We start from the raw sequence: 26,141 nt of genomic DNA on the forward strand, positions 1-26,141 counted from the left end.
CTAGATGGCACTAGATTATATAACTGAATCTACACTTTGAGGTATCCATAAAAAACTGTTCTCATTTTTCTAGACTTTTATGTTATACAAAATCCCTTTTTACATTATTTCATTTATTAGAATTATTTACATCATAATCCTTTTAAGAAATATTTCAAATGGCATAAAATAAAATACAGAAAACAATAAAGTAGAAACAGAAAATCAGGATCAAACTCAGAAGTAGTAGAGGCCAGAAATGAAAGTTGGGTCAAAATTTAGAAAGGGCTCATGTACCATGCTAACCATTTTGGACTTATATCCTATAGACAAAGGGGAGGTCCTCAGATGTTTTGTGGTAGCAAGTTAACTCATGCAATAGTCTGCTGACTAACCCAAGGAGCAGGAGTTAGTGTAGTTGGAGGAAGAATAACTGGTTTATTCCAATGATCCTGGTAAGAAATTATGAAGTCCTTAACTAAGGCAGTAGGAGGAAATAAAACGAAATACATTTAAGAGGTTAAATCTGTGAAATTTTCTGACAGAGTAGATATAGGTGCTAAGAAAAAAGAGCAAAACAAAAGTTGATTACTTTTTTTTTCTTGAAGGACTAAATGAATAATATGTAGAATATAGGAAAAGGAAAAGGTTTTTAGGAAAATATATGTTCTCTTGTCCAATATTTCATAAATGATACTGAACAGTAAGAATCTGGCCATGTTTCTCCATCACTGAACAAAGAGAAGCCAACATGAGCACCTTTGTCTACTTGGATTATATTTCTATAGTGGATAGAAGTGCTTCAATACATGTGTGTGATAAAGAATATTATGAACTATTACTTTATTGTTATTACTATTATCATTGTGGTGGTAGTGGTCGTCCTTTAGCTAAACTGAGGATGACTATTTACCAGGTAGTATTCTAGGCATTTAATATGAATCCACTCGTTCATCTTTCAAAATAATCCTATAAAGTAGGTATTGTTATCACCATCCTCATTTTTCAGATGTGTAATCTGAGTCCAAATTTATTTACCTTGCTTAAATTACACAGCTGGAAAATGACAGAGGAGGAATATAAAGCTACCCTCACAGCTATCAGCTTGTGGATGGCCCAGTTATGCTCTGATATGCCCCTGACAAATGTAAACAATTTCACAGAATATCAACACCAGACAAGGACTCTCTGTGACCATTATGGAACAAGGCAAAAGCAATACCACTCCATCATCAAGTCTAAACAGAGATAAAAGCAAAGAAACTGCAACCAAAATGACCGATCATTCCGCTCCCCAGCTGCAAAAGTGATGGGTTGCTTCTTCTCTAGTAACAACTCTAACACTTCCATTCTTCCCACCTCCTAGGTAAATATGAAGATAATCAAATTGCCCTGCTTTCTAACAGCATTCAACTCAACACAGACTCCCATTTCTTTCAATCCTCCCACAAATTACCTAATACCTGCCTAAATCCTATTGCAAGCTTCCCTTCACCCCTTCTTGCTGAGATACTACACAATTTCACAAGGTATGTGAACTCCCTTGTTCTAAAAAAAGTAATAAAACCCAACTTTGTTTGACTAGAGAGGTGTTCCTAGTTGTCTTTGTCTGGAGGACATCAACAGTGGGTCTTCAGGCTCCCCAGGCTTCTGCTCTTAAACACTGTGCTACATGTGAACACTCCTCATACATGAAAGGTACATGATACAGGGAAACCGTCCATCTTAGAGCCAATTAAACAGCTGGGAAAACTAATAAGTATAAAATAATGCATTTGAGTTTTTAAAAAAGTAAGTACTTGCAGTTAAGGCCTTAACCTATATGCCTAATTAGTAATGATTATACATGGGAAGTTATGTAAGTTACATCGTTTTCTTCTGTCTTCTGTCACAGTGGAACTGCACTATAGTCATAGCTGCTTATAAAGAATGAAAACCTGATCACCACTTTAACAAAACAGAGGCAGGGTAAGTTTTAAATCTAGCTCTGTGATTAGTAGCTGTGTAACCTCAGTTTCCTGATCTATTAAGGGAATAAGAAATGAAATAAAAATGGAGTGTTCAGTGCTTAACACAAGGTGTGGCACACAGTAAGTGCTCAATGACGAAAGGCATTACTTTGGGACATTTGTGCTTACTGGGAATGCAGAGGCCACACAGTATAAAAAGCAAGTTCACTTGAATTCAGGAGAAATATTAAATTTAAAAATACTTTTCAAGCATATTTTCCCACATCTTTTTTATATCCTTAGTTTACTCCTAATGCACCCTTTCTCTAAGGCCCCAAACGCCTAACAAAAACAGCAGCCATGAACATGTATTGATCCTGACTCTCTGCTAAATAGCACGCATGGTGATTTACTATACTATCTCTTTTACCTCTCGCAAACAACTCTATGAAGAAAGTTCTACTGTAATTCCCTTTGCACAAATAAGGAAAGTAAAACTTAGCTTAAAAGAAAATAAGGGAATGGCAGAGCCCAGTTTGTTTTACTCCCGAACCTGTACTCTTAGTTAAAACACTCCATGCGTCTCCGTGTGCGGTTTAGTGAGCTGCCTCAGCTCGCCAGGGAATAAATATTAAAATGTTACTATTTTTGTCCAATCACTTCATTCGACGAATTCTGTTGAATGTACCTTCCCATCTAGACATCTAGAACAGCTCAAGGATAGCCACCTTCAACGATATCAGCTTGACCTGTAGGAAATTCATTGTGGTAGATAGTGCTGAGGTCCTGTGACATCAAATTTCCTTCCCCTCTGGGCACACAGAACACTGAGCTTCTCATCCCGCTTCCAGTTGGGAGAAGCCAAGAGATCGATCCCACCTGACGAGCTCTGAAGGGGAGCCTATCATTTCTGGGCCGAGGCAGTGAACAGCCCATGCCCAAATCTCCAGTCTCCCCTCCTCCGCCCACACGTGCTGGGCAGTGCAGCTGCAGGATGGAGCGCTGCTGTCACTGAAACACATGGGCAGCACTGCTCTGGGGAGCCCGTCACCCTTACCCACAGTATCACGCGATCCCACACTCTACGAGAGCAAGAGGAAACTTTCTTGTTCAAGTTCTGTAGGTTAAGCATTGAGATTTTAGAGTTGCTTGTCACTGCTCTATAACCTTGCAATTATGAATAATAGACTTACACAGCCCACCCCACACATGGAAATGCAGGCTGCTCTAAACATGCATCCCTACTGCACCTCTCTTTCAAGTATCTTTCCCTCTGTTGAAATAGGCACAAGGATGGATAGATCAGTAACTCTACCAACTAAATAGGCGACTAACCATGGACCAGGACGCCGTCATCCCCTTCCTGTCACAACCTCTAATCACTACAAGTAGCTCAAAGATTCCCTTGGGTTGTTTTTTTTTATAGAGAACAGAATATTCCTTTCCAATGGGATAGAAAAAGGAGGGGAAGGCCACTGTACTCCCCACTAGGCTCCAGAGTCATTACTCAAGTTGCTCCGCTACCCCTCTTCCCTTTCCCCAGCCCTCTTTCATGCTACAGAAAGTGAAGATCCCCTAAAGGTGACAGCTGAGGTAGCTACCCATTTCTTGCTTTAGAAAGAAGTGTTGGGTCCCAGTTACTGTCAGGACTTTTGCTTAACGGTTTTTGCTCACGCTAGGCTCCAGTCTCTATTTCCAAAAGCAACAGGAAAAGACACACTCCGCATCCTATTACAATATTCAGAGTCTCATGTCATCCCAACCAGTCATGTGCAGTAGTTATTTAAGCTTATTCGATGATGAACATTTCTTCAAGCCACAATGATCTATTTCAACCATTTTTATACAGAACCACTCAGACTGAACCCATTCATACAAATGCATGAATGACAAACACATCCCTCCACGGAGCTTCTGTTTTCCCTTCTCTATAAGATGAAAGATTCAGACTAAAAACTAAGATCCCCTCTAATTCTACCCTACACTGATCCCATCCTACTGTATACTATACTGTTGTAAATTACAACCCCGTAATACTATATACACTGTTGTAGAATTTTTACCACACTTCCCAGCTAGAGGAAATAAACCACGATAACTTTAGTAACTAGTGTCAGACTTAAGGTGAGCTCAGCTACCCTGTGCTAAGATTCTCTTTAACTTAATTCTCCTAATTTTACATGATAATCCAAAGCTTTTCTGTGTCCCAACATTAAAACAAGCTGGAAAGTTCATTTTTTTACTTTAAAATTTAAGGAGCTTTTTCCTTTATAATTGACTAAAGGTAAACAGGATCCAAAAACTACTACCAAAATGGATATCAAATTTCATAAATATATAAACCAAACTTTTAAAAATTGATTAACATTAACAAATAATTAATAAACATAATAATGTAATCAGCAATTTTCATTTGTTCAAGGGTTCTTAAACTTCGTACTATGGGATAGCGGTTTGCAATTTTATTTTATTTTTTTTTAATCTTCACCCAAAGATATGTTTTTGTTTTGTTTTGTTTTGTTACAGAAAGGGAGAGGGTTGGGAGGGAATGAGAGGAACATGAATCTGTTGCCTTCCGTAGGTGCCCCAACTGAGGATCGAACCTGCAACCTAAGTATGTTCCATGATCAGGAATCAAACCTGCAACCTTTTGGTGTATGGGACGACACTCCAACCAACTGAGCCACCCGGCCAGGCAGGGGTTTGACAATTTTATAAACTAATATTCTCCTGGCTATTTCAAAATACTTAGATTTTTTTTTTGGTTTTCTAGAAACAAACATTGTTTATACAAATAATTATATTATTTAGATTTCTCTAATGTACTCTTCCAGAGAGAGAGAAAGAGTGAGAGAGAAACACAGATTTGTTTTTCCACTTATTTATGCATTCAGTGGTTGATTCTAGTATGTGCCCTGACCTGAGATCGAACCTGACTATTGGGACGACACTCCAACCAACTGAGCTAACCATCCAGGGCTAAAGTTACTTTCTTAATGCTAATTTTTTAATGTATAAAATAATTTCATTAAAAAAAATTAATGTAGAGTCTGATCTGAGTAAAAAAATGTTACAGGTAAAATATGTCTTAATGTTAAAAATCAAAATCAGAATGTGTAGATTAAAATCTATTGTAAGCAGTGCCCAATAATTTATAGATCCCTTTTCACTCAATTTTCTTATTCCTTCATACATGTCCTCATTTCCTGCTAGCCAAAAAAGGATTGTGCTAGACATGACTGGGATTAAAAATGTTAATAAACTACGTCTCTTAATGCTTTCTTAAGGTTACCCAGGCCTAGCCAGGATGATCTCTCATGCCTGTCTTAGGAGTAAGGTACAAACATTTTTGAAGCTCATCTTTATAAGCTAATCCAATAATCAGTTAAAACTGCATCTGGCTGCAAGTCCCAGGAAATCCATCAAAGAGCATTTTGACAGGAGAGGTATTTACCAGGCTCGCACAGGAAGCCAATCCAGGGCTGGTGCGGCACTAGCGATGCCAGCAGAGCTCTAGACCCTCGGGAACGCATTGCTCCACGGTTCTGCACTCTGGATACTGCAGCTCGGGCATTTCTTGCAAATGCCAGGAAGGGAAAACAGAGAAGTCAAAGAGGCTGCACTAGCAGACCACGTTCTCTTTGTCCAGAACTGAGTCACTACGCTGCCTGACGCTGCCATGAAAAAACATGAGCTTTTCATTTCACAGCTACTATAGCAGAGAAGAATCTACAGTAGAGGAATCGAGTGATACATGAGAGTATAGTAGTGGGTCCTTAGATCACAGAGAGAACCTACACACCTTGTGACCCATGAACTATTGTGTTTGGTTGTTTTTTTTTCAATTAAGTGTAATTCCAAAAATAATAAATTGAATAGGGTATAATAATAATTTTACAGTAAAATTAAAAATAGTAAATATTCAGATATCTAGGTAGGACACTGAGGATCATCATCTACTGTGAAATGAAACTAAAGGCCAAAATACACCACCTCATGTAAACACACATGTTAAAATAAATCAATATATTCCAAAGCAAAACGTAAGCTTCACTGGTAAATGAAGACCTTTAAGATAAGTATTTTTTTTAATGTATTTTATTGATTTTTACAGAGAAGAAGGGAGAGGGATAGAGAGTTAGAAACATCGATGAGAGAGAAACATCCATCAGCTGCCTCCTGCACACTCCCTACTGGGGATATGCCCACAACCAAGGTACATGCCCTTGACTGGAATCAAACCTGGGACCCTTGAGTCCGCAGGCTGATGCTCTATCCACTGAGCCAAACCGGTTAGAGCAAGATAAGTATTACTTTAAAAATTAAATTAAATGTAGAAGAAAATGTTATATGAACAAAAAGTTGTGTAAGAGAAAAACAAATATGAAAAGAAGTGAGCATGGTGATACACAATTGGTTGAAGAAGCATTTCAACAAATCCTGTCCTCTCTATTTCAAAATAAGAAAATGGCTCAGTAGAAGATTGAGGCACTAGCCATGTCCTTAGCGACTTCGTTAAAGGTAGCATATATTTGTAAGCTTGGATTTGTATATTAACAAATGACTACTTACCTGGTTTCTTATCTATTAACTTTGGTAACAGAATCAATACTCATGAATTCCCCCGAGTATAATGTTATACAACAGGATTAAAGGACTCTGTTAGCTACTGTCAACTTCTAAGAAGAGAGTCTGCAGATCTGGGTTGGAAGGGAGGGGAGACTCAACATTTAAAGTAATAATATTAAAGTTTCTATTGATTATATGAGTACCTACAGGGGAAAAAAACTCAGCTTCAACTTCTTTGAAAAGCTTTTTAAATAGACCTGACTTAAAAATGGTAAATCAAACTATTAATGGAAGTATTCAATGTTTATTTATCATAAGTAGAATTGGTGTTTTGGTTATTTAAAAATGAATGCTTTTAGACATATCCCGATAAATTGTAAAAGTTTTTCAACTCTCTTCTTTTCTGGCGCCCTCTTTAATCTCTTCTTTTCATGAGAATTTGCTCCTAACAAATCAATCAGTTACAACTGAAAATTATGATTGTGAAGCAGACATGACAACTCCTGAATAAAACTGTCTTGGGGTGCCCTTCCAATGCAAAAATCATAGATAAAATACAGTCTGGGATTACTGTATGAGTTCAAACGTGCGTGTAATATTAAAATCAATTTTCCTGGCTCTACAAAAATATCAGTAAGAAAACTGACAACTATTTGACTGTGATTATGCATTTATTATTTCCCTTTTGACTTAAAATATTACTTCATAAAGAAGAAAACTTTAAATGAATATTAAAAGAGTTGTTCTCTGAGCACCCTTCATGCCTGAATATAAACCTATTCACATCAGATGTGACAGTAAACAATTTGTAATGTAAAACTATAAAGTAAAATAAGACATTAAAATTAATTTTACGAAACTCTGACAAAACAAATAACTAGGATGTTCTCTAACATTTTTCTGAAAGTTACCAAAAGTTGCCTCACTCAAAGACAATATAGAAAATTATATAAGTAACACACTTCAATTATCCAGCAGTAGATACCGGATAAGAAAAAAATATAGGATTCTAAATATACTTTCAGATAAGAAGCCACGTACCACAGGGAAGATCCAGTACATTTCAATCATTCGCATTAAAAATATATGACTTACCTACTAAACCCCAAGCCTACTCTCTCAGCTCTGTCTTCGAGTTGTTAACAGGAAACAGTGGAAGGTAAAATCAGAAAGTCACAGTGATGCGGGAAGAGTACGTGTGTCCAAAAAAGACAAAAAGATCAAACCTAGGGTGGCATCAGCTTCTTCCCCCTCAATCCAAAACCAGAGCAGTTGGCCTCTGACATTCATTGGCGAACTAAGCAGGCACCAGGGAGCTACACTGGAAGGTGATCCTTCCTCCAAGATAGCGTACGTCGCAGCCTCCGTAACAGGACTCCAATGGCACGCACTCCAGAGGAAACCTACTGACCTGCCAGTGACGTAGGGACCCCGAGGATGATGAAATGAGAAAACTTTCCCAGATCCCTTTAACCGGGCTTATCAATCCTTCCTCCAACCGCTATGATGGGGCTGGCTGCTCTAACGGCATGCCCTGGCCACCCTCCTTCGGCGACTGCCCTCCTCAGATAGTATTACTATGCAACTAGGTAGCTCCTGAACGCTTAAAAGGTGGTGGTCCACATTAAATGAAGTAAAGATGCTTGTATTTTCCTGGAAAATTGTGAAGGGAGGAATCAAAAGACGTAGTGGAGAGTGTATGCTGGAATAGTTCTGCTATGTAAGAGGAAAACGCTCTGGCTATGCTCCTCAGGGGATTCAGGAACTATTCCACTGACCAAGGTGGGACAAACACACTTGTGGGGAGCAAGGGGGACATGAGCATAGCTGAAGAAGAAAGAAAAAGACTGAGCCTAGAGCATGAATGGGCCGGCTCAGTATGTAAGCAGAAGCTAAGAATGGAATGCTGCTGGACCTCGGCCCCATTCAAGGTTGCCCTGAAAAACAGTGATGAGGGGAAATCTTCTCAATAGGTACAGCTTCAGGGAGTACATCTGGCTATCCATTTTGGTGAAGAAAAGATGATAGATAGATAGATAGATAGATAGATAGATAGATAGATAGATAGATAGATGTGAATAACTAGCTGATTGATTGATTGATCAGGGGCCAAACAAAACAAACAAACAAACAAAAAAAGCAAGATTGGAAGATCAAGGACAAGGAGTTGCAAGTCTGAAAGATCAGGGACAAAGAGTTCTAACAAAGAGGAGCGTGAATGGACCTCCCAGAGTGAGCTGAAGGTGTGTGGACCTTTGCATTGCACATTTTGTGCATCAGAGAACATCTGCTACAAACGAGGCATTAAATAATGAAGTAGACCCATAGGTTGGTCATGACATGCCAGCTGACCTCTGTTTCCCAACCCCACTCACCCCCACAAGTAAAATAGATCCACGGTGGCAGATATGTAAGCTGTGGACGTACCCAACAGTGTATTCTACTCTCCGCATGACTGAGAAAGCTCCTGCTCCTGATAAATGTCTCAACTCTCAGCCACAGATCCCTCCAAGATGACGCCATCCTTCAGAGAGACCAACTGAACATTTGGTAATAAGTTGGCTACACAGAACTGCTTCCATCCTGTAAGGGTCAATAATTCATTCAAACAGGTATAGATGGGATTACAGGTATGGGTTTGCCTTGCCGGCCCAGAGTACCTCGAAGTGCCACTGTACATGTGCTCATAGAGTGTCTGCTTTACCTCCAGGGGATACCACATAACAAACTTCAGACCAAGCAAAGGACATATGTCTCTGTGGTGGTAATGCAGTAAGGATATCAATCATGGAATCCACTGATCCTACCACGTACTGTGGCATCCAGAACCTTTCCGCCTGATCAAACAGTAGAATGTCCTGCTACACATACAGCTGAGACTCCAGGTTGCAGGAGACGCCCTGGGAGGGAGGGACACTATCTTTTAGGACACAGTACACGTCTTAAGTCTCTGGCTATCAGATGTCGCTGTGTCCCCAATAGGAAGGATACACAGGTCAGGAACCAAGGGGTGGAAGTAAGAGTGACCCACTAACCACTACTGGCAGGTATCCACCTGGGAAATGTATACCACACCGCGGCTCAGGCTCTGGAGATCCTGGCTCCCAGAGCATGGACGGCTTCTTCAGGACACAAAACTAAGCGATGCCTACAGCCTGTTCCCTCTGTGCTTCTTGTGCCAGAAAAGAATAAGCACACCGGCAGGAGTAACTGCCCCTGATCCTTGTGAGGAGGTCAGATGGCTGCTACAGAGTGGGGGCAGGAGGACACGCCTGACGTTCGGATTATCCACAGGCTAATAATCGTGTTATCTGCGAGTCATGTTGCCACTATAAAGGGGAATCCATCATAAGGACATGATGACAAGGAGCTAAGACTCTGCAGGAATGAGGGTCAGATGCTATCTACCAAGTAAGTCACTTAGACCTTAGAGGTGAGAGAGAGAAAGGAGTTGTTAAGTATCCATGATGGCCACAGGGTCCATTGCAGTGGTAGGGGACAGAGTCCTCCTCATCACAGTTTTTACAGAAATTGAGAACACAGAGTTCTGGAAGCCCTGTGCCTGAATGGGGTAAACGGAACTGTCAGGAGCAAGTGGCTCCAAATGATGCAAGGGGTACAGTCAGGGCGAGTGTACCATCTTCCAGCTGCTGTGAGCGTAGGCTGGTAACTGCTCACCACTAACTCTGTTCACCAAAGAAATGCCTCAAATGACGACAGCCTTTTCACCCAGGAAATTACCCCCACCCCAGGGATAGATGCTAACCACTGAGGGACTGAGACAGGAGTATATAGAAGGGAGGAGCAACGCTGGGGAAAGAGTCGTGCTCCAGTCTCCACCGCCATGACTGGATGTAACCTGAGGCCACATCCTTGACGAGCTCTCATTCCCTTATAGGCTTAACTCCTGTCAGGCTCTGGTCTAAGCAACTTGCACCAAGTTTTCTTCTTCTTTTTCTAACCCTTAGCGTAAGTTCTAATGAAGTGGATTTTTCAGGTGCAGGGTAGCCAGAAGCAAGCAGACTTCAAGACTAATATTAATTAAATATGAAGGTTCTGACTTCTAGTCCTCCAACTTAAAAAGCGGGTCAGTCACCTGCGAGCGGCTTCTCCATTAGGGCGGAATCAAGGTGAGACCAAAGGCCTAGTTTAAGAATGATTCCTCTGAACCCAAATTTTCCTGGTAGTAAGTTGACACGTCACAGTATAAGTTCTCCAAAGATGGACATCCTGATATGCTTTTCCACCATCTCCTCCCTCCTTGCCTATAAAGCACTTGGCAAATTGTAGTTACTTAATAAAATTAGTTGAAAAATAAATTAAAAGTACTTGATAGCTGCCTTTGTTTAAAATGGGTGCTTCTTAACTTGTCACAGAAAATTATATATACTCAGTGTATTAGAAAAGGATTTAGCCCGGCTGGTGTGGCTCAGTGGTTGCGTGTCAACCTATGAACCAGGAGGTCAGGGTTTGATTCCCGGTCAGGGCACGTGCCGGGGTTGCAGGCTCGATCTCCAGTTGTGGGCATGTGTGAGGCAGCCAATTAATGATTCTCTAGCATCATTGATGTTTCTCTCTCTCCCGCTCTCTCTCTGCCTCTCTCTGAAATCAATAATGAAAAAAAAAAAAAAATATATATATATATATATATATATATATATATATTAAAAGGATTTAAAGATAAATATCACATGATCTCACTCATTTGTGGAATATAATGAACAACATAAACTGATGAACAAAAATAGATCCAGAGACAGAGAAGCATGGAACAGACTGTCAAACATCAGAGGGAAGGCGGAGGGAGGGGAAGAGGGAGAAGAGACCAACCGAAGGCGGGAGGGGGGGGGGAAGATTTAGCAAAATTTAATCCCTACACAAGGGTCAAGGTTCCAGATTAAAATTTAAAAGATATAGCTACGTTTTGTCTACAGTGTACAAGTCTCAACAAATCACTGAAAATATAATGAAAGCCAACAGAAAACTAAGATTTTGCTTTATATGTGCAAGATTTTATGAACCCACATAAAATGAAGCTAAGCTCTATTTCTCTAACTATCCTAATCTCAAACATTTTGGGGCTTTGTTTTTGTTTATTTTTTTACTTCAATTACAGCTGCACTAGAAGCAATGTTAGTATCCGATAAGTATAAGACATAAAGCTATTTCTTAATGCCAGCCCTCAAATGTCTACAGATGTATAATCAAGTGTAACCACAAATAGGATTTAAACAAATTTGGTGAAAGCAGTCTGAGAATTTTAAGCAGATGCTGAGAGAGTTCTGAACCAGCCGTAAGATTTGATGGAGGAAGATGTCTGCCTGGTTGGGTTCACAAGGCTCGCCTGCACTTCTGCAGCTACAGGCAATGAGATAGAGCTCCATCAGGCTGTGAGGATTGAAAATCTTACTCCGATTCACGTGCTAGCATCTTGTTGCTGATATTGGAGACTTGTGCCAAGAGAGGAAATTGTCAAGTCTAGTTTTCTCAGTGTTCAACAGTAAACATCCAAATGAAAGAGGTAATTCATAAAGTAACATCATGTACGAGAGAGAAAAAAGTAATTTGTTCTTCATAGCTAGTTTAAAAAAAAGAAAAGGCAACAAATTTCAGATGTGGAAACAAGTTTTAGAGATTTTTGTATTTATTATTTCCAGAGATAAAAATCAAGATGAAATTCTTTCCCAGATAGAAGTGTGTATAGGGGAGGGGATTTTTGGTACCTAATTAATTGAGAATAAATAAACTCCCAAGTGACAGCTTTGAGGACCTAGATAAGCCCAGATACCCTAATTTAATATCATTACAGACAATACAGTTTTTCCTCAGCAATCTAGAGATTTTATCCACGAAAATACTAGACCCTGCATTCTTTTTTTTAATATATTTTTGTATTGATTTCAGAGAGGAAGGGAGAGAGATAGAGAGATAGAAACATCAATGATGAGAAAGAATCATTGATTGTCTGCCTTCTGCATGCCTAGACAGTGCAGATCTGTTCTATCACTGCTACTCCTGCCTCAAAGGTCTTCCTTCACGGATGCTGAGAAGTTTTATACCTTGCAAGAAAAAAAGAAAGAGTGGAGGAGGAAAAGAGATGAAGAGGAGGAGGGAGAAGGGAGGGTGGAAAAACTTCTGTTCTGAGTGTATTCATTTTATACACTTATTCTGTGACTGCTGCCAGATTAACAAGTGCACCTCCCAGTGGCAGCTATAGTTAAAATTGTCCAACTTTTTAAATTAATGTTTGGCTCTTGAATCATTTCATTCACACTGATGAATTCACTGAACTTTCCAATTTGTTGGAAAACACTTTGGCGTTATCTCTTAAATTTGAACATATGAATGGAATATATCCAAGAGAAACTCTTACATATGTACAACAGGAGATATGTTTATAGCAGCATTCTCACAACAGCAAAAATTTAGAAACAATCCAAAGACCCACAGATGGGAGAGTGGATTAAAACCTATGATACAGTCACACTATGGAATATCATACAGCCGTCAAAATAAGTAAATTAAAATTAACTGGAAATAAAACAGTACCAATTTTTTTAGAAATATATAAAGAAAGTAAAGGAATGATGAACGTGGAACTCAATATAATTGGCATAAACTGGAGGAGTTGGGAATATGAGATGAGGTAACCAAATGGTTACAGGTAAATTCTTGCTAAGGTTCCAGCTCTTGTTTGGGATGGTAGGTACATGGGTGCTTATTAGGTTATTATAAATTAATTAACATTTTCCTGAGTAGCTAGTAAAAGGTTTCCCTTCTTGCCATAAGACTCGGCAGAATAGATGAAACAACCATTTTAAGGCACTGGACGTAGTACAACACTGAGAATCTTGAAACAGAAAATTCATATTAGATAAGTTTCACACTAGTTTTCTGATTACAAACAATCTCCCAAGCACAGCATGAGGAACTGAAGCCCAGGCAGAGAGCATTGCATTTACTGAGCATAAGAAACAGCTGCTAAAAACTGTTAGATTAGAATTCATATCCAAAACAGAACAACAAAATACATGAAGCAAAAAAAAAGACAGACTAATATAAGAAACAGACAAATATTTAATCTTCATTGGAAGTTTTAACACTCTTTTTCTCAGTAAATGATAAAAAGCAAATAAAAATTCAGAGATAAAAAAATTTGAGAACACACACACAAAAAAATTACAGACCAATATTCCTAATGAACATACATTCAAAAATCCTCAACAAAATATTAGCAAACTGAGGCAACAAATATTAAAAGTATGATATACCATGACAAAATGGGATTTATTCCAGGGATGCAAAGATGGTTCAACATCTGCAAATCAATCCAAGTGATATACCACATTAATAAAGAATAAAAACTCTATGATCAACTCAGTAGATGCAGCATTTGACAAAATACAACACCCATTTGGCATAAATAGATCAATGGAATAGAATAGAGAACCCAGAAAAAAACACTATTCATTTATAACAACTAATTTATAACAAAGGAGTCAAGAATATTTAAGGGGGGAAGGACAGACTCCTCACAACATAGTGTTGGGAAAACTAGGCAATCACATGCAAAAGAATGAAACTGAACCACTATTGCACCATACCCAAAAATCAACTCCACTTGGATTAAAGACTTTAACCTAAGACCTGAAACCATAAAACTGCTAAAGAAAACACATGCGGTAAGCTCTTTGACATCAGTCTTTCCAATGATTTTTAATATGAAAGCAAAGGTAAAGGCAACAAAAGCAAATATAAACAAGTGGAACATCAAACTAAAAAGCTTCTGTATAACAAAGGAGGCCACCAACAAAATAAAGAGGCACGCTTTGGAGAGAAAAATATCTGCAAAATAATATATCTGATAATGGATTAATATCCAAAATATATAAAGAGGTCATATAACTCAATAACAAAAAACAAACAAGCCAACTAAAAAATGGGCAGAGGATCTGAACAGACATTTTTTCAAATAAGACAATAAGTGGCAGACGGGTACACAAAAAAGATTTTCAACATCATTAATCATTAGGAACATGAAAATCAAAACTACAATGAGATATCATCTCACACCTGTTAGAATAGTTATTATCAAAGAGACAAGAGATAACAAGTGTTGGCAAACATGTGGATAAAAGGAAACCCTTGTGCACTGCTGGTGGGAATGTAAATTGGTTCGACCACTATGGAAAGCATTATGGAGGTTTCTCAAAAAATTAAAAATAGGCCCAGATGGGCTGGCTCAGTGGTTGAGCGCTGACCTGTGAACCAGGAGGTCATGGTTCAATTCCCAGTCAGGGCACCAGGGTTGCAGGCTTGATCCCCGGTGGGAGGGCGTGCAGGAGGCAGCCGTTCAATAATTCTCTCTCATCATTGATGTTTCTATCTCTCTCCCTTCCTCTCTGAAATCAATAAAAAAAAATTTTAAGAAAAAAATTAAAAATGGAACTAACATATGAACGAGCAATTCTACTTCTAAAGAAAACAAAAACACTAGCTCAAAAAGATCTCTATACCCCCCCCCCATGTTCACTGTAGTATATTTACAATAGCCAAGATGTGGAAACAAGCTAAGTGACTGTGGATGGATAGTGGATTAAGGAAATATGATTTATTATTAGATAGATGATTATAAAGCATGTATATATATATTAAAATATTTAAATATTATTCAACCATAAACAAGAAAAAATTCTGCCATTTGCAACACCATGGATGTACCTTGAAAGCATTATGCTAAGTTAAGTAAGTCAGACAGAGAAAGACTGCTACACAAATTCATAAATATGAGAAGAAATAGCTGGGTGACAAAGGGAGGAGGGGGCGGGGGTGAGATGGGTAAAGGTAAAGGTGTTCAAAAACTACAAACTTCCAGCTAGAAGAGAAATAAGTCCTGGGACGTAATGTCCAGCGTGTGACTATAGTTAACAATATTGTATCATATATTCGAAAGTTGCTGAGAGAGTAAATCTTCAAAGTTATCATCACAAGATAAAAAACTAATAACTGCAGTGATGAATGCTAACTAAACTAATTTTGGTAATCATTTTGCAATGTATACATGTATCAAATCATTATGTTGTAGTCCTGCTACTATATGTCAGTATATTTCAATTTTAAAAAGAATTACTATGAAAAAAATGATCCCTAGCTCGTTTGGTTCTGTGGATAGAACATCAGCCTGCGGACTGAAAGGTCCCAGGCTCAATTCCGGTCAAGGGCACATGCCCCGGTTGCAAGCTTGGCCTCCAGTAGGGGACGTGCAGAAGGCAGACGATCAATGATGCTTTCTCATCATCTATTTCTCTCCCCCTCTCCCTTCCTCTCTGAAATCAGTAAAAATATTTTTTTAAAAAATAAATTAATAAAAATGAACAGAATTATGAGCTAAAAAATGCAAGAGGCCTCTAGAAGCTGAGAGCCACCAGGAAACAGGGACCTCAGTCCACAATCCAAAGTACTGGGTTCTGCCAATAATCTTAATGAAGCTGGAAGTGGGTTCTTGCCATGGTCTTTCAGAGAAGAGCCTAGGCTAGCTGGCATCTTGATTCAGCCTTGGAGACTCTAAGCAGAGAGCTCAGATGAACCCACCGGAACTTCTGATCTACAGAAATGCAAGATAATAAATGGGTATTGTTTTAATCCCCTACACTTGTGGTAACAGAAAACTAATATGTGATGCACTCATATTAAGTGTTTTATAAAGTAATGAATCTTCTTAAAAGAATAGATATCCCAGAAAGCGAACCTCACTTATACCATTATTTAATTGTCTATAAAGGTGACAAAACAATCCAATAGGGTGCAGAAAGTCTTTAATTCTATTCAATCAATAGTGATGGAACACTGAAAATCCAGAAAAATCTAAATCTTGACCTCTATCTTCACACCATACACACAAAAACTAATATGTGAGAGTGTGGTATATTCGTATCATGGAATACTACTCAGGAATAAATACAAATGAAAAAGCTATTCATACATGCAATGACATGGGTGAATGTTTAAAATTATGCTAAGTCTTTTGTGAAAGAGTATATTCTATATGATTTCAATTATATAAAGTTCTAGAACAGACAGAGTGCATTTATAGTAGAGGGGGGAAAGCAGGACGATATTTGGGTTTAGAGTAGTGGTTCTCAACCTTCTGGCCCTTTAAATACAGTTCCTCATGTTGTGACCCAACCATAAAATTATTTTCGTTGCTACTTCATAACTGTAATGTTGCTACTGTTATGAATCGTAATGTAAATATCTGATATGCAGGATGGTCTTAGGCGACCCCTGTGAAAGGGTCGTTCGACCGCCAAAGGGGTCGCGACCCACAGGTTGAGAACTGCTGGTTTAGAGGCTGAGGGAAGCTGGTATGGACTGGAAAGAAGCCTGATGGCTAAGTGTGGAAACTCAGGGGTTAATGAATATATAATCCCTAAGTCAAGAAGCTCAAGGTAGAGTGACTTTACCATATCACACAGCCAGTAAGTAGCCAACGCAAGACATGAACACAAGTCCTGACACTAGACAAGATAAAGCTACCACTCTTTGTGGAAGAGTCAGGCATAAATCAATCCTTGATTGAACATGGCAGCTGTCCTTGTCATTTTCCATCACCTCTATCTCTGACATTTCAAAGGTCACACAATGAGAAGGAAAATTTAAAGGAGTTTAAGTAAGAAGTCCTGAATTTGATTTAAGCAATCAGCTAAAAATTGTGTTTCTTGGAGTCTAATGTGGGTCCCTTGTCCCACTTTCTAAACCAGAGCTGTTCTACTTTTACCTGCTTTACATATTGAGTTAGTTTTTGAAGAAAGTATTCTCTGATAAAAACAAAGAGCGTAGATTACAAAACACTAGGCAAGCCCCGCTGGCATGGATCAGTGGTTGAGCACTGACCTATGAACCAGGAGGTCATGGTTCAATTCCAGGTCAGGGCACATGCCCAAGTTGTAAATTTGATCCCCAGTGTGGGGCATGCAGGAGGCAGCCAATCAATGATTCTCTGTCACTATTGATGTTTCTCTCTCGCCTTTTCTCTTCCTTCCTGAAATCAATAAAAATATATTAAATAATAATAATAAGCACGAGGCAAGAAAATAGCCTTTACATTTGAAGATACTACAATTTTAAAGTTCAATGGCTTTTTCCAGTTTGTCCAAAGGGAGTGTTCACACACATTTCTGATATACTTAAAATGTCTCAAATTCAGAAGCCAAACTCAAATCGTGAGTCAGTCCTAGGGATTCTTTTGCTGAGTATATGAATCTTTGTAATTCGTAAATGGATATGAAGACAGCCATAGCACATATGAAATGAATCCATTTTACTATTCAGTTAATAGTGCCAGAATTAAACACAAAGAAGTTTACCAGTAATTGTCTTCCATGAGTTTTCTATGATCTTATATGATCATATAAAAGTTTATAATAAAAAGGTACAGTTAACATTTACCTGTCAGTCATCAACAATAGCAGTAACTTTATAAAAAGTCCTTTAAATAAGGAAAATACTTAAAGATTATTTATCAGTATCAGATTAAGTATCTAGACCAGCCATGGGCAAACTACGGCCCACGGGCCGGATCCGGCCTGTTTGAAATGAATAAAACTAAAAAAAAAAAAAGACCGTACCCTTTTATGTAATGATGTTTACTTTGAATCTATATTAGTTCACACAAACACTCCATCCATGCTTTTGTTCCGGCCCTCCGGTACAGTTTAAGAACCCATTGTGGCCCTTGAGTCAAAAAGTTTGCCCACCCCTGATCTAGACTAATAATTGTGTATATAGCTAAGGTCCATAATAAAGATTTGAGTAAAAATAGTAGTTATATCCACATCTGTGAATTAAGTCATTTTAATTAGAAATATATACTTGTTAACCTTTTATGTCGATAGTATGTAATTTTTATATTTATAATTATTATACATTTAACAAGGTTTATATACATGCATAGTACATGCATGTTGTGTGCATCTATGCATATGTATCAGACTACTGGGTGGCTCTAAACTGCAGAATACAGATTGTTTATAAAATATGTTCCCATCATGACATATTGATTGTGTTGCACTCCTACCAACTCCAAACAATACACACTGTGAGTACTGCATTCCCAGAGCTATGAAAAGTAAGCATGCTCTTATTTCAATGTCAAAGTAGCCAATAATGTGCCATGATAAATAACAGGTGTCTGAGCCAAAAATCCTGAACACATACTGATGGCTTCATTATAAACCAAAGCGATAGTAAACGCTGTGTAAATGATTAAGTATTCCTGACAAAAAAAACACTACCAGGCTAAATAATTAAGCATTTTATTTTATAAATTCAATAAATAACACTGTTTTATATTTCTATTTTTAAGTAATATTAATGTTTTAGAACTGTGAAAATGTTTCAGTGGAAAAGAATCCATTTACACTAGGTGATTTCAAGCTTTTCATTGCTTTTTATAATGAGAACAGCTCCATAATTTATTGTCCAATAAACACTTTTGAGAGAGAGAGAAAAGTGTTATTAATAATAAAGAGCGGATGATAGCAGTCATAAACTAGGACTAGTTCAGACAAACCGGAACTTATGGTTAACCTACTTACAATTAAAAATACCTACTACAAATCCAAATATTCTTTGGTCTGCTAAGTTTTTTTACTCTTACATTTAATATGAAAGTCTGCATATCTTTTAAAATAAAAGTCTGCACATATATACGAAGGGAGAGAAAGACTGTCTTTACCTATTCCGAGTAAATCAAGTTCTATTATGCCCCTGTGTGGCCAACCAGCACAGCAAATTCACTCTCACACCTTTGGTGACGAAGAAATAATTACAATCTGGAAGAAAATACGTTTTCTTCATGGTACAAGAAAGATTACTAAAAATCAGTAAATGGGGAAACTTGGGAGATATTAAGTACATTATTCCAGAAATTTTATCACAAAAGATGGTCATCATCTTTTGAATAATGTTCAAAGCAATTGATTACTCAACGCAGTGAACTGTATTAAAAATATACCTCTAGCATCCCAATATTTATGTTTCCTTCCAAAGACAAGATTGCAAAACTTAGATTTCATAATGAATTTAATACTTGAGGACTTTTCTACTGGCAATAAAAGCAATTATCTTTGTATCCGGATTAATTTATTTCGGGGAAAATGAGTTTACAGTAAGAAAACTTGATAACAAGAGTTTAAATCAAAGTGGCATTTCATCAAAACCTATCAAGTGGATTGCCATAGGACACAGACACTGTGTGTGGCTTCTTGCTGGACCTTCAGTTGTTTCATTTTAACTGTAAAAGAACACAGGATATCCTGCCACTTCTTTAATGCCCTAAAATGGTACTCAAGATCCACAATAATAAGAGAATAAGTAAAAAACTTCCAGATTGAAACATAGGGTTTTGTACTATTTGGTTTCCAACAAAAAGCCTAAAATATTCTAATGATTTCCACTCACAAGTAAATTTCAATTATTCATTAGGTAATAAAATGTTTTAACAATCTATATTAATCTCCAGTTTAGTGATTTGTGATACATAAAATGTTATAGGTGTCTTTAAAATCTTTGCTCCTTTGCAAGTTGAATCTGTAAATGCTTTTGGAGCAATTATTTTGGGAAATTTTCATCTTAATCTTCTATTGCTAATATGTCATAGAAGTAAATTGCCCTATCATCTGACAACCTGATGAAGGTTGCGTTGCAGATTTAGGGATAAGATTGGGTACCTAGAAAAAGCCTCAAGAAAACTCTCTGAAAGGGTCCTCTTTTGATAATACGTTGTCTACAACTGATACATGGTACTATTCTAGTCATTTCTCCTAGAAAGCAATTCAGAAGAAAATATTACCTAATTTTCCATATCCCTGATGTTATTTTCTATCAGTGTAAAGATGGAATTAATGTCACAATACAAATACTGAATATTCCATTTCAACTAGTCCAAACAGATGAGAACTACTCATGTAATAATAACCAAACTGTTCTTTCCAGAGGTGATACTTATGTAATTGATGCTTCATATCTCAAACGCATAATGTCCAGTCCATGAAGTTGAAAGTCTCATTACTTAGAAAAAATTTTAAGTTGTAAGATAACATCTTCTGATGACATACTAAGTCATTATTCTTCCATTTTTTCTTCAAGGATGATTTTTTTTTTTAAGTCTAAATCTTACTTTCTGATTCTATGCTAACTTGAAATGTTGATGCTTAGGTATTTATATTTTTTTTTCATCTAAGCAAAATAATAATTTTAAAAGACCATTGTGTCTGATCTGAACACAAAGTAACCAAAACATTAAAATATGTGCAGGGGGGTTTATTAATTGTACGTTCTTATAAATTTATTTTTACTCTTCATACTTCTAAAATAATAGCTATTTTTTAATTGGTTTTGACTTACTTTGTAAGTAAATCAAGTACTTGATTAGTTATGAAGATCAATAGATCTACATGTGAAAGAAAAGTCATATGTTTTTAGAAGACCTAGATAAGAACATAGAAAGTGTTTTTTTTCCCCCTAAAACAGAATAAATTCTTTATTAATTGTTTCAGATAATTTAGGTTAAAAAAAAGTTAAATAAGACTGGTCTTACAGAATCCTTACAAAATCCACAATTTAATATTTAATTACCGCAGCATAAAATTCCAGATTGTTAATAATGACAGCATTACAATTATAAGCATGACAACTTGTGCTAAAAGAAACTTGTGGCCAAAGCAAATGTGTAGTAATAGGGGTGCACATAATTCCCTCAAAAAATAGATATTCTCATATTTTAAACCTAGAAACATTTACTTTAAAATTAATTCCATACTATGCACAATTCTTAAAATGAATATATACCCAGCCCTAATATTAATATTTTTAAACACCTAAATTCTTGGCATTAAAAAAAAAAGAAATCAAATACAGAGAGTATTTACAAGGGATGAGTACATATCCTAAAACTCTAGTAGCTTTGGGTCAAGGAATTCTTAAGAAAGCCATACTTAAATCAATACAAATTACTTTTATCATAAATCATACACTTAAATATTATATTGCTAAGTAAGAAAACCCACTATCTTTCTATCTGGAACTACAGATAACCTATCATAGCATTTCACATGCTGCTATATATTTTACATTAGTCTGAAAACAAAATATTAAAAAAAGAGAATTAGTTAACTGAACAGATCTGCACTGGGGAAAGATGTGAAATTTTATTAAAAGGAAACATGCTGCTTCATATTCAATGGAAAGGTCATAGATATATTTATCATCAGTAAATATTTTAAATGCCTAGAAATTTATAAAGCCTCCTTTACGTTTGTTAAATCAAAACATATACTGCTATTAGGTATTTCTTCATCTCTAAAACAGGCTGCCTCACATTGTTCAAAGACCCTAAAAGGAAGAGACCTGCAAAACCATTCAATATTCTGTGCACTATTAGTTTTCCCTCGATTTCCAGAAGGTTTCAATGCATTATCGTTTCTTTCTCAGTCTTTCCCCACACGTATTTAGTTAAAATGAGCTTTTTTTTTCTATACTAGGTATGTAACATCAGAAATTCTCAAAAGACAAGCAACTCAAAGGAGGGGAAAACTGGATGACAAAACTGCATTTTAAAAGCATTCTTCTATACGCTATCTCTTTAAACCATAAGCTAGAGAAACCATCTAAAACATATGTTCAGAATTTAACAACCTTCACCACACACACACACACACACACAAAAAAAAAGATCAGGTTGAAAAGCAATAGAATTTATAACGAAGCATCCTTCCAAACTAGCCAATCATTATTAGCAGTTCCATAATAGAGCCTGTTTAAAAGTGATTATTGATCCCTGCATAGAGAAATATCTCAGAGAAATATCTCAGACCCAGAAAACATCTTCCGCATGTTTTACAGAGAGCATGCATAACTGCTAATTCACCTTTTCCAGCAAATCACGCATGATTATTTAGCCCCATCCCCATATATGCAATATAATAACTGCCATGATCACAAAGAGAAAGATGTCAGGCATTTTAAGTTAATCCTTCTATTTCTTAGAAAATGAAATCATGAAACAGCCTGCATGATTCAGAGGTCAACCTAGTTAAATTTAAGATGCTTTCTGTGCTTTGAAGTAAGCTTGCTTTCCTTCCTAAAATCAATTAAGAACACTACATAAAATTGTCTATTTCAGATAAAAAGACAACACCCTGATGATGCTCACATTTTAATACAGAACAATTTTTACGGACATGTAAGATTAGTATTCTGAAAATACCAACACTAAAAGAACATACAGTTTAGCTTTACTTACCTTGTATTATTCAGCGTTTGTCCAAATAGCTCATTTTGTAAAATATTTGGTGGGGATGAAAAAACCCCATGAAAATGAGATAAAACAGAATTGCAGACCTGGCGCAATGTCTCAAATTGCATTTTCTTTCTTTTCTTTTTTTTTTCCCCCCTCTCTCTCTCTGTTCTCTTTATTTTTCCTTACCACCTGTCTTTAAAGTCATCTATTTGCACACGCTGTCAAATAAAAACATGCCAATCAAGTTCCATATTTCTCCTGAGCTCTGTAAAAACTGTGCTTAAATGAGCAGAGGTTGATAGTTAATTGTACAGTCATTATTCTTCTAATTCAGTCGGAGAAGATTCAGTGCCCGAGCAGCTTTCGGCTTTCTCCTGACTGTAGCAAGAATTCTAAACAGCAGTGAGCTTTTTGGGCTTCCCCAGCTGAAGTGTGAAGCTGAGCTGCCTTCATGTACTCTACTCATATTTCTCTAAGCCTATTAAAATCACGCAATGAATAGATGCTGCCGTCAGGAGTTTCAGCACATCTGGCTGCCAGCAATCAAGTTGAAGTCATAAAAATGGGGGCCAGGTCTCGTCTCAATGCTACCACCAGGTAAAAGGAAGAGAGGTGATGCATTCTCCAACCCTCCCCTCCTTCCCTGGAAAAGAAATAACTCCGGCAACAGAGTATATGGGTCCCTTCAATGTTCAAGCTGCTGCATAGGGCCAGAGCGTTCTCAAAATAAGTGGTATCTCCTTTGATACCATGAAGCAATAGAAAGATGAGAGACCACGGAGCTTTTCCTGCCTGCATTTACAATGCCATACTTCTTCTAAAGACACATGTGGAAAATCGTCTTCATGTCTTATTTAATTTTAAAATGTCTCCATTTATGTATTTTTCTAAGAAAAGTTAATCATGTCCCCTTTTTAAAGGCTATACATAGTGACTACCTGATTATTCGTTTAATTTTAGGGGGGAGGACCCTATCAATTAAAAATCACGTAAGCAACACACATAAATATCAACGCCAGTGAGAATTTATCGAATATTATTCATTGATTTCAATAATGGTGGTCATAGCTTTCTTCAGAAAAGGCTGTTTCCTGGAGGCTCCAGTAGTCTATGAAGACCCCAGATCACCCTCCCTTCTCAATGAGTAGTTCTGGTTTAGATAAAATCTTGGATTATTCTATATCCAGGTGCATCCATCTTTCTACAAAAAAAAAATTTTCTAGAAGTGTGTAATCCAAATTTTAAAAATCAACACACTTATACAGATGATTAATGTTTCTTGATCTTTAATTGCTCCTAAACCATTACATTTATTTAACAGATGCATCCCTTTTAACCCCTTCTCTTTTACCTCAACTTTTTTTTTAAATATATTTCTTTGATTTCAGAGAGAAAGGAAAAGAGAGAGAGAGACATAGAAACATCAATGATGAAAGAGGATCATTGATTGGCTACCTCTTGCATGCCCCCTACTGGGGATGAAGCCCACAACCCAGGCATGTGCCCTTGGCCAGAATTGAACCCAAGACCCTTCAGTCTGCAGGCTAATGCTCTATCCACTGAGCCAAGCCAGCTAGGGCTTTACCTCAACTTTTAGCCCTAACTCCCTCTATTCCCTTCTATACACATACCACTATCAATAAATAGGCATGTAAATACACTAAGAAGTTTTTTTTTTAACTGGTGAATTCTTTTTTGACATGAGTAAACATGTCACAAAAGAACAATACAAAATAAGCATGTAATAATACACATTTTAAATGACACAAAAATAAATAGTCTGTAACATAAAATTTTAAACAACTAATTTTTTTTATAAACTAAGATGTCCAATTATGGGGTTTGTCCTCAATTAAAAGTGCTCCTATTTTGCTTATTATTTAAGCAATAACTTTTACAGGTGCACACTAATCTAGTTATGAAATATATATACACACATAAAGTATTTTTTCATTTACAAAGTACTTCTAAATCTATTTTTTAATATCCAGAAAACATGAGTGGGTGGTAATGTTGCTATAATTTTTTAAAATTTGTTTTTAATTTTATTGAATTTATTGGTTAATAAAAGTATATAGGTTTTATGTGTACAATCCTATAATACATCTTCTGCATATAGTATTGAGTGTTCACCACCCAAAGTCACCTCCTTCCATCACCACTTACCTCCCTTTCACCCTCTTCTACCTCCCCTCACCCCTCCTTCCCTCTGTTAATCACCATGCTGTTGTCTGTGTCTACAAGTTTTTTTGTGGTTTCTTTTTGCTTAATCCCTTCACCTTTTTTACCCAGCCTCCAACCTCCCTCCCCTCTGACAGCTGTTGGTCTGTTTGCTGTATCTATGAGTCTGTTTCTATTTTGTTTGTTTATTTTGTTCATTAGATTCCACATATAAGTGAAATCATATTGAAGCTGTAGGGGACTGAAGATCACACAGCTTGTAAAATATCTGAATGAAGATCTTCAACTATGGACTCCATTTCAAATGCTCCTTACCTATCTTTCTCTCTACTGCCTACATACACACACGGGCACATACACACACACATAAATACACACATCCATTTGTGAACAGACCAGTCTCTGTAGATGAACTGAAAAACCAGTGATCAATCAAGGATATTTCGGTTAGAGCAAACATCTCAAAATTTCTCACATTTCTGAAAGATCAATTTCTATAAACTGAAACTTATACATTTCTAAAATTCTTAATTTCAAAGCTCATACTATCTGTGATAAAACATATAAATATATGCCCCCTATGGGTAGATTCAATTTTTATAAATAATCAAAAGCCCTTTTGAAGCAAGTCTATTAAATAAGAGGTTGATTACACAGCAAAACATTCTTTGTTTTTAAAGAGAAAATTTCTTTTGTGTTTCAAAATAGGATCTGAAGGCAAGGTCAGGAATACTTTCAAAAATGGTCTAAGCAATGGAAACATCACTGGAATGAGCACTAAAATAACTCCTTTGAAAGGGCAAACAATGTAGCTACTGCCTTTCTCTAGGTCTCACTACCAACAGGCACTACTGGTCGGCTTCCTCTTCGTACCCTCAATATCCCACAAGTGATTTCTTCAGCTTTCACCTGCTCCTCTTCATCCCTAAGGGCTCAAATGTCACTTTCTTGAGAACACTTAAATTTTACAGTTTTAAAGATGTCTGGCTTTATTTTTAATTTTTAAGAGTACCAAATCTTTTCTATTATAATGCTCCATACATGTAAACATCTAAACATAGCTGATCAATTAATGAAACCATATGGTATACAATATGTATAATCTATAACAAAATCCATGAAATGCTAAAGAAATTTTTCATCTTATTAAAATATAGATCTGT

The 26,141-nt window shown here is 36.9% G+C and overlaps 1 protein-coding gene across 1 annotated transcript in view; it reads right to left on the reverse strand.

The window, feature by feature from the left end:
• RIMS2 (regulating synaptic membrane exocytosis 2) overlaps positions 1 to 22,922 on the reverse strand; it is a 234,954-nt gene extending 212,032 nt beyond the window's left edge. Inside the window, exons 1-2 of the mRNA XM_023757794.1 lie at positions 22,801 to 22,922; positions 21,812 to 21,890 (exon numbers count right to left, since the gene is read on the reverse strand). Of these exons, the coding sequence (XP_023613562.1) occupies positions 21,812 to 21,890; positions 22,801 to 22,922 (201 nt within the window). The remainder of the gene's footprint in view (positions 1 to 21,811; positions 21,891 to 22,800) is intronic.
• Between the last annotated feature and the right edge of the window lie 3,219 nt (positions 22,923 to 26,141).

The sequence above is a fragment of the Myotis lucifugus genome, unplaced genomic scaffold (assembly GCF_000147115.1).
Source record: "Myotis lucifugus unplaced genomic scaffold, Myoluc2.0 scaffold_114, whole genome shotgun sequence".
NCBI lineage: Eukaryota > Metazoa > Chordata > Mammalia > Chiroptera > Vespertilionidae > Myotis > Myotis lucifugus.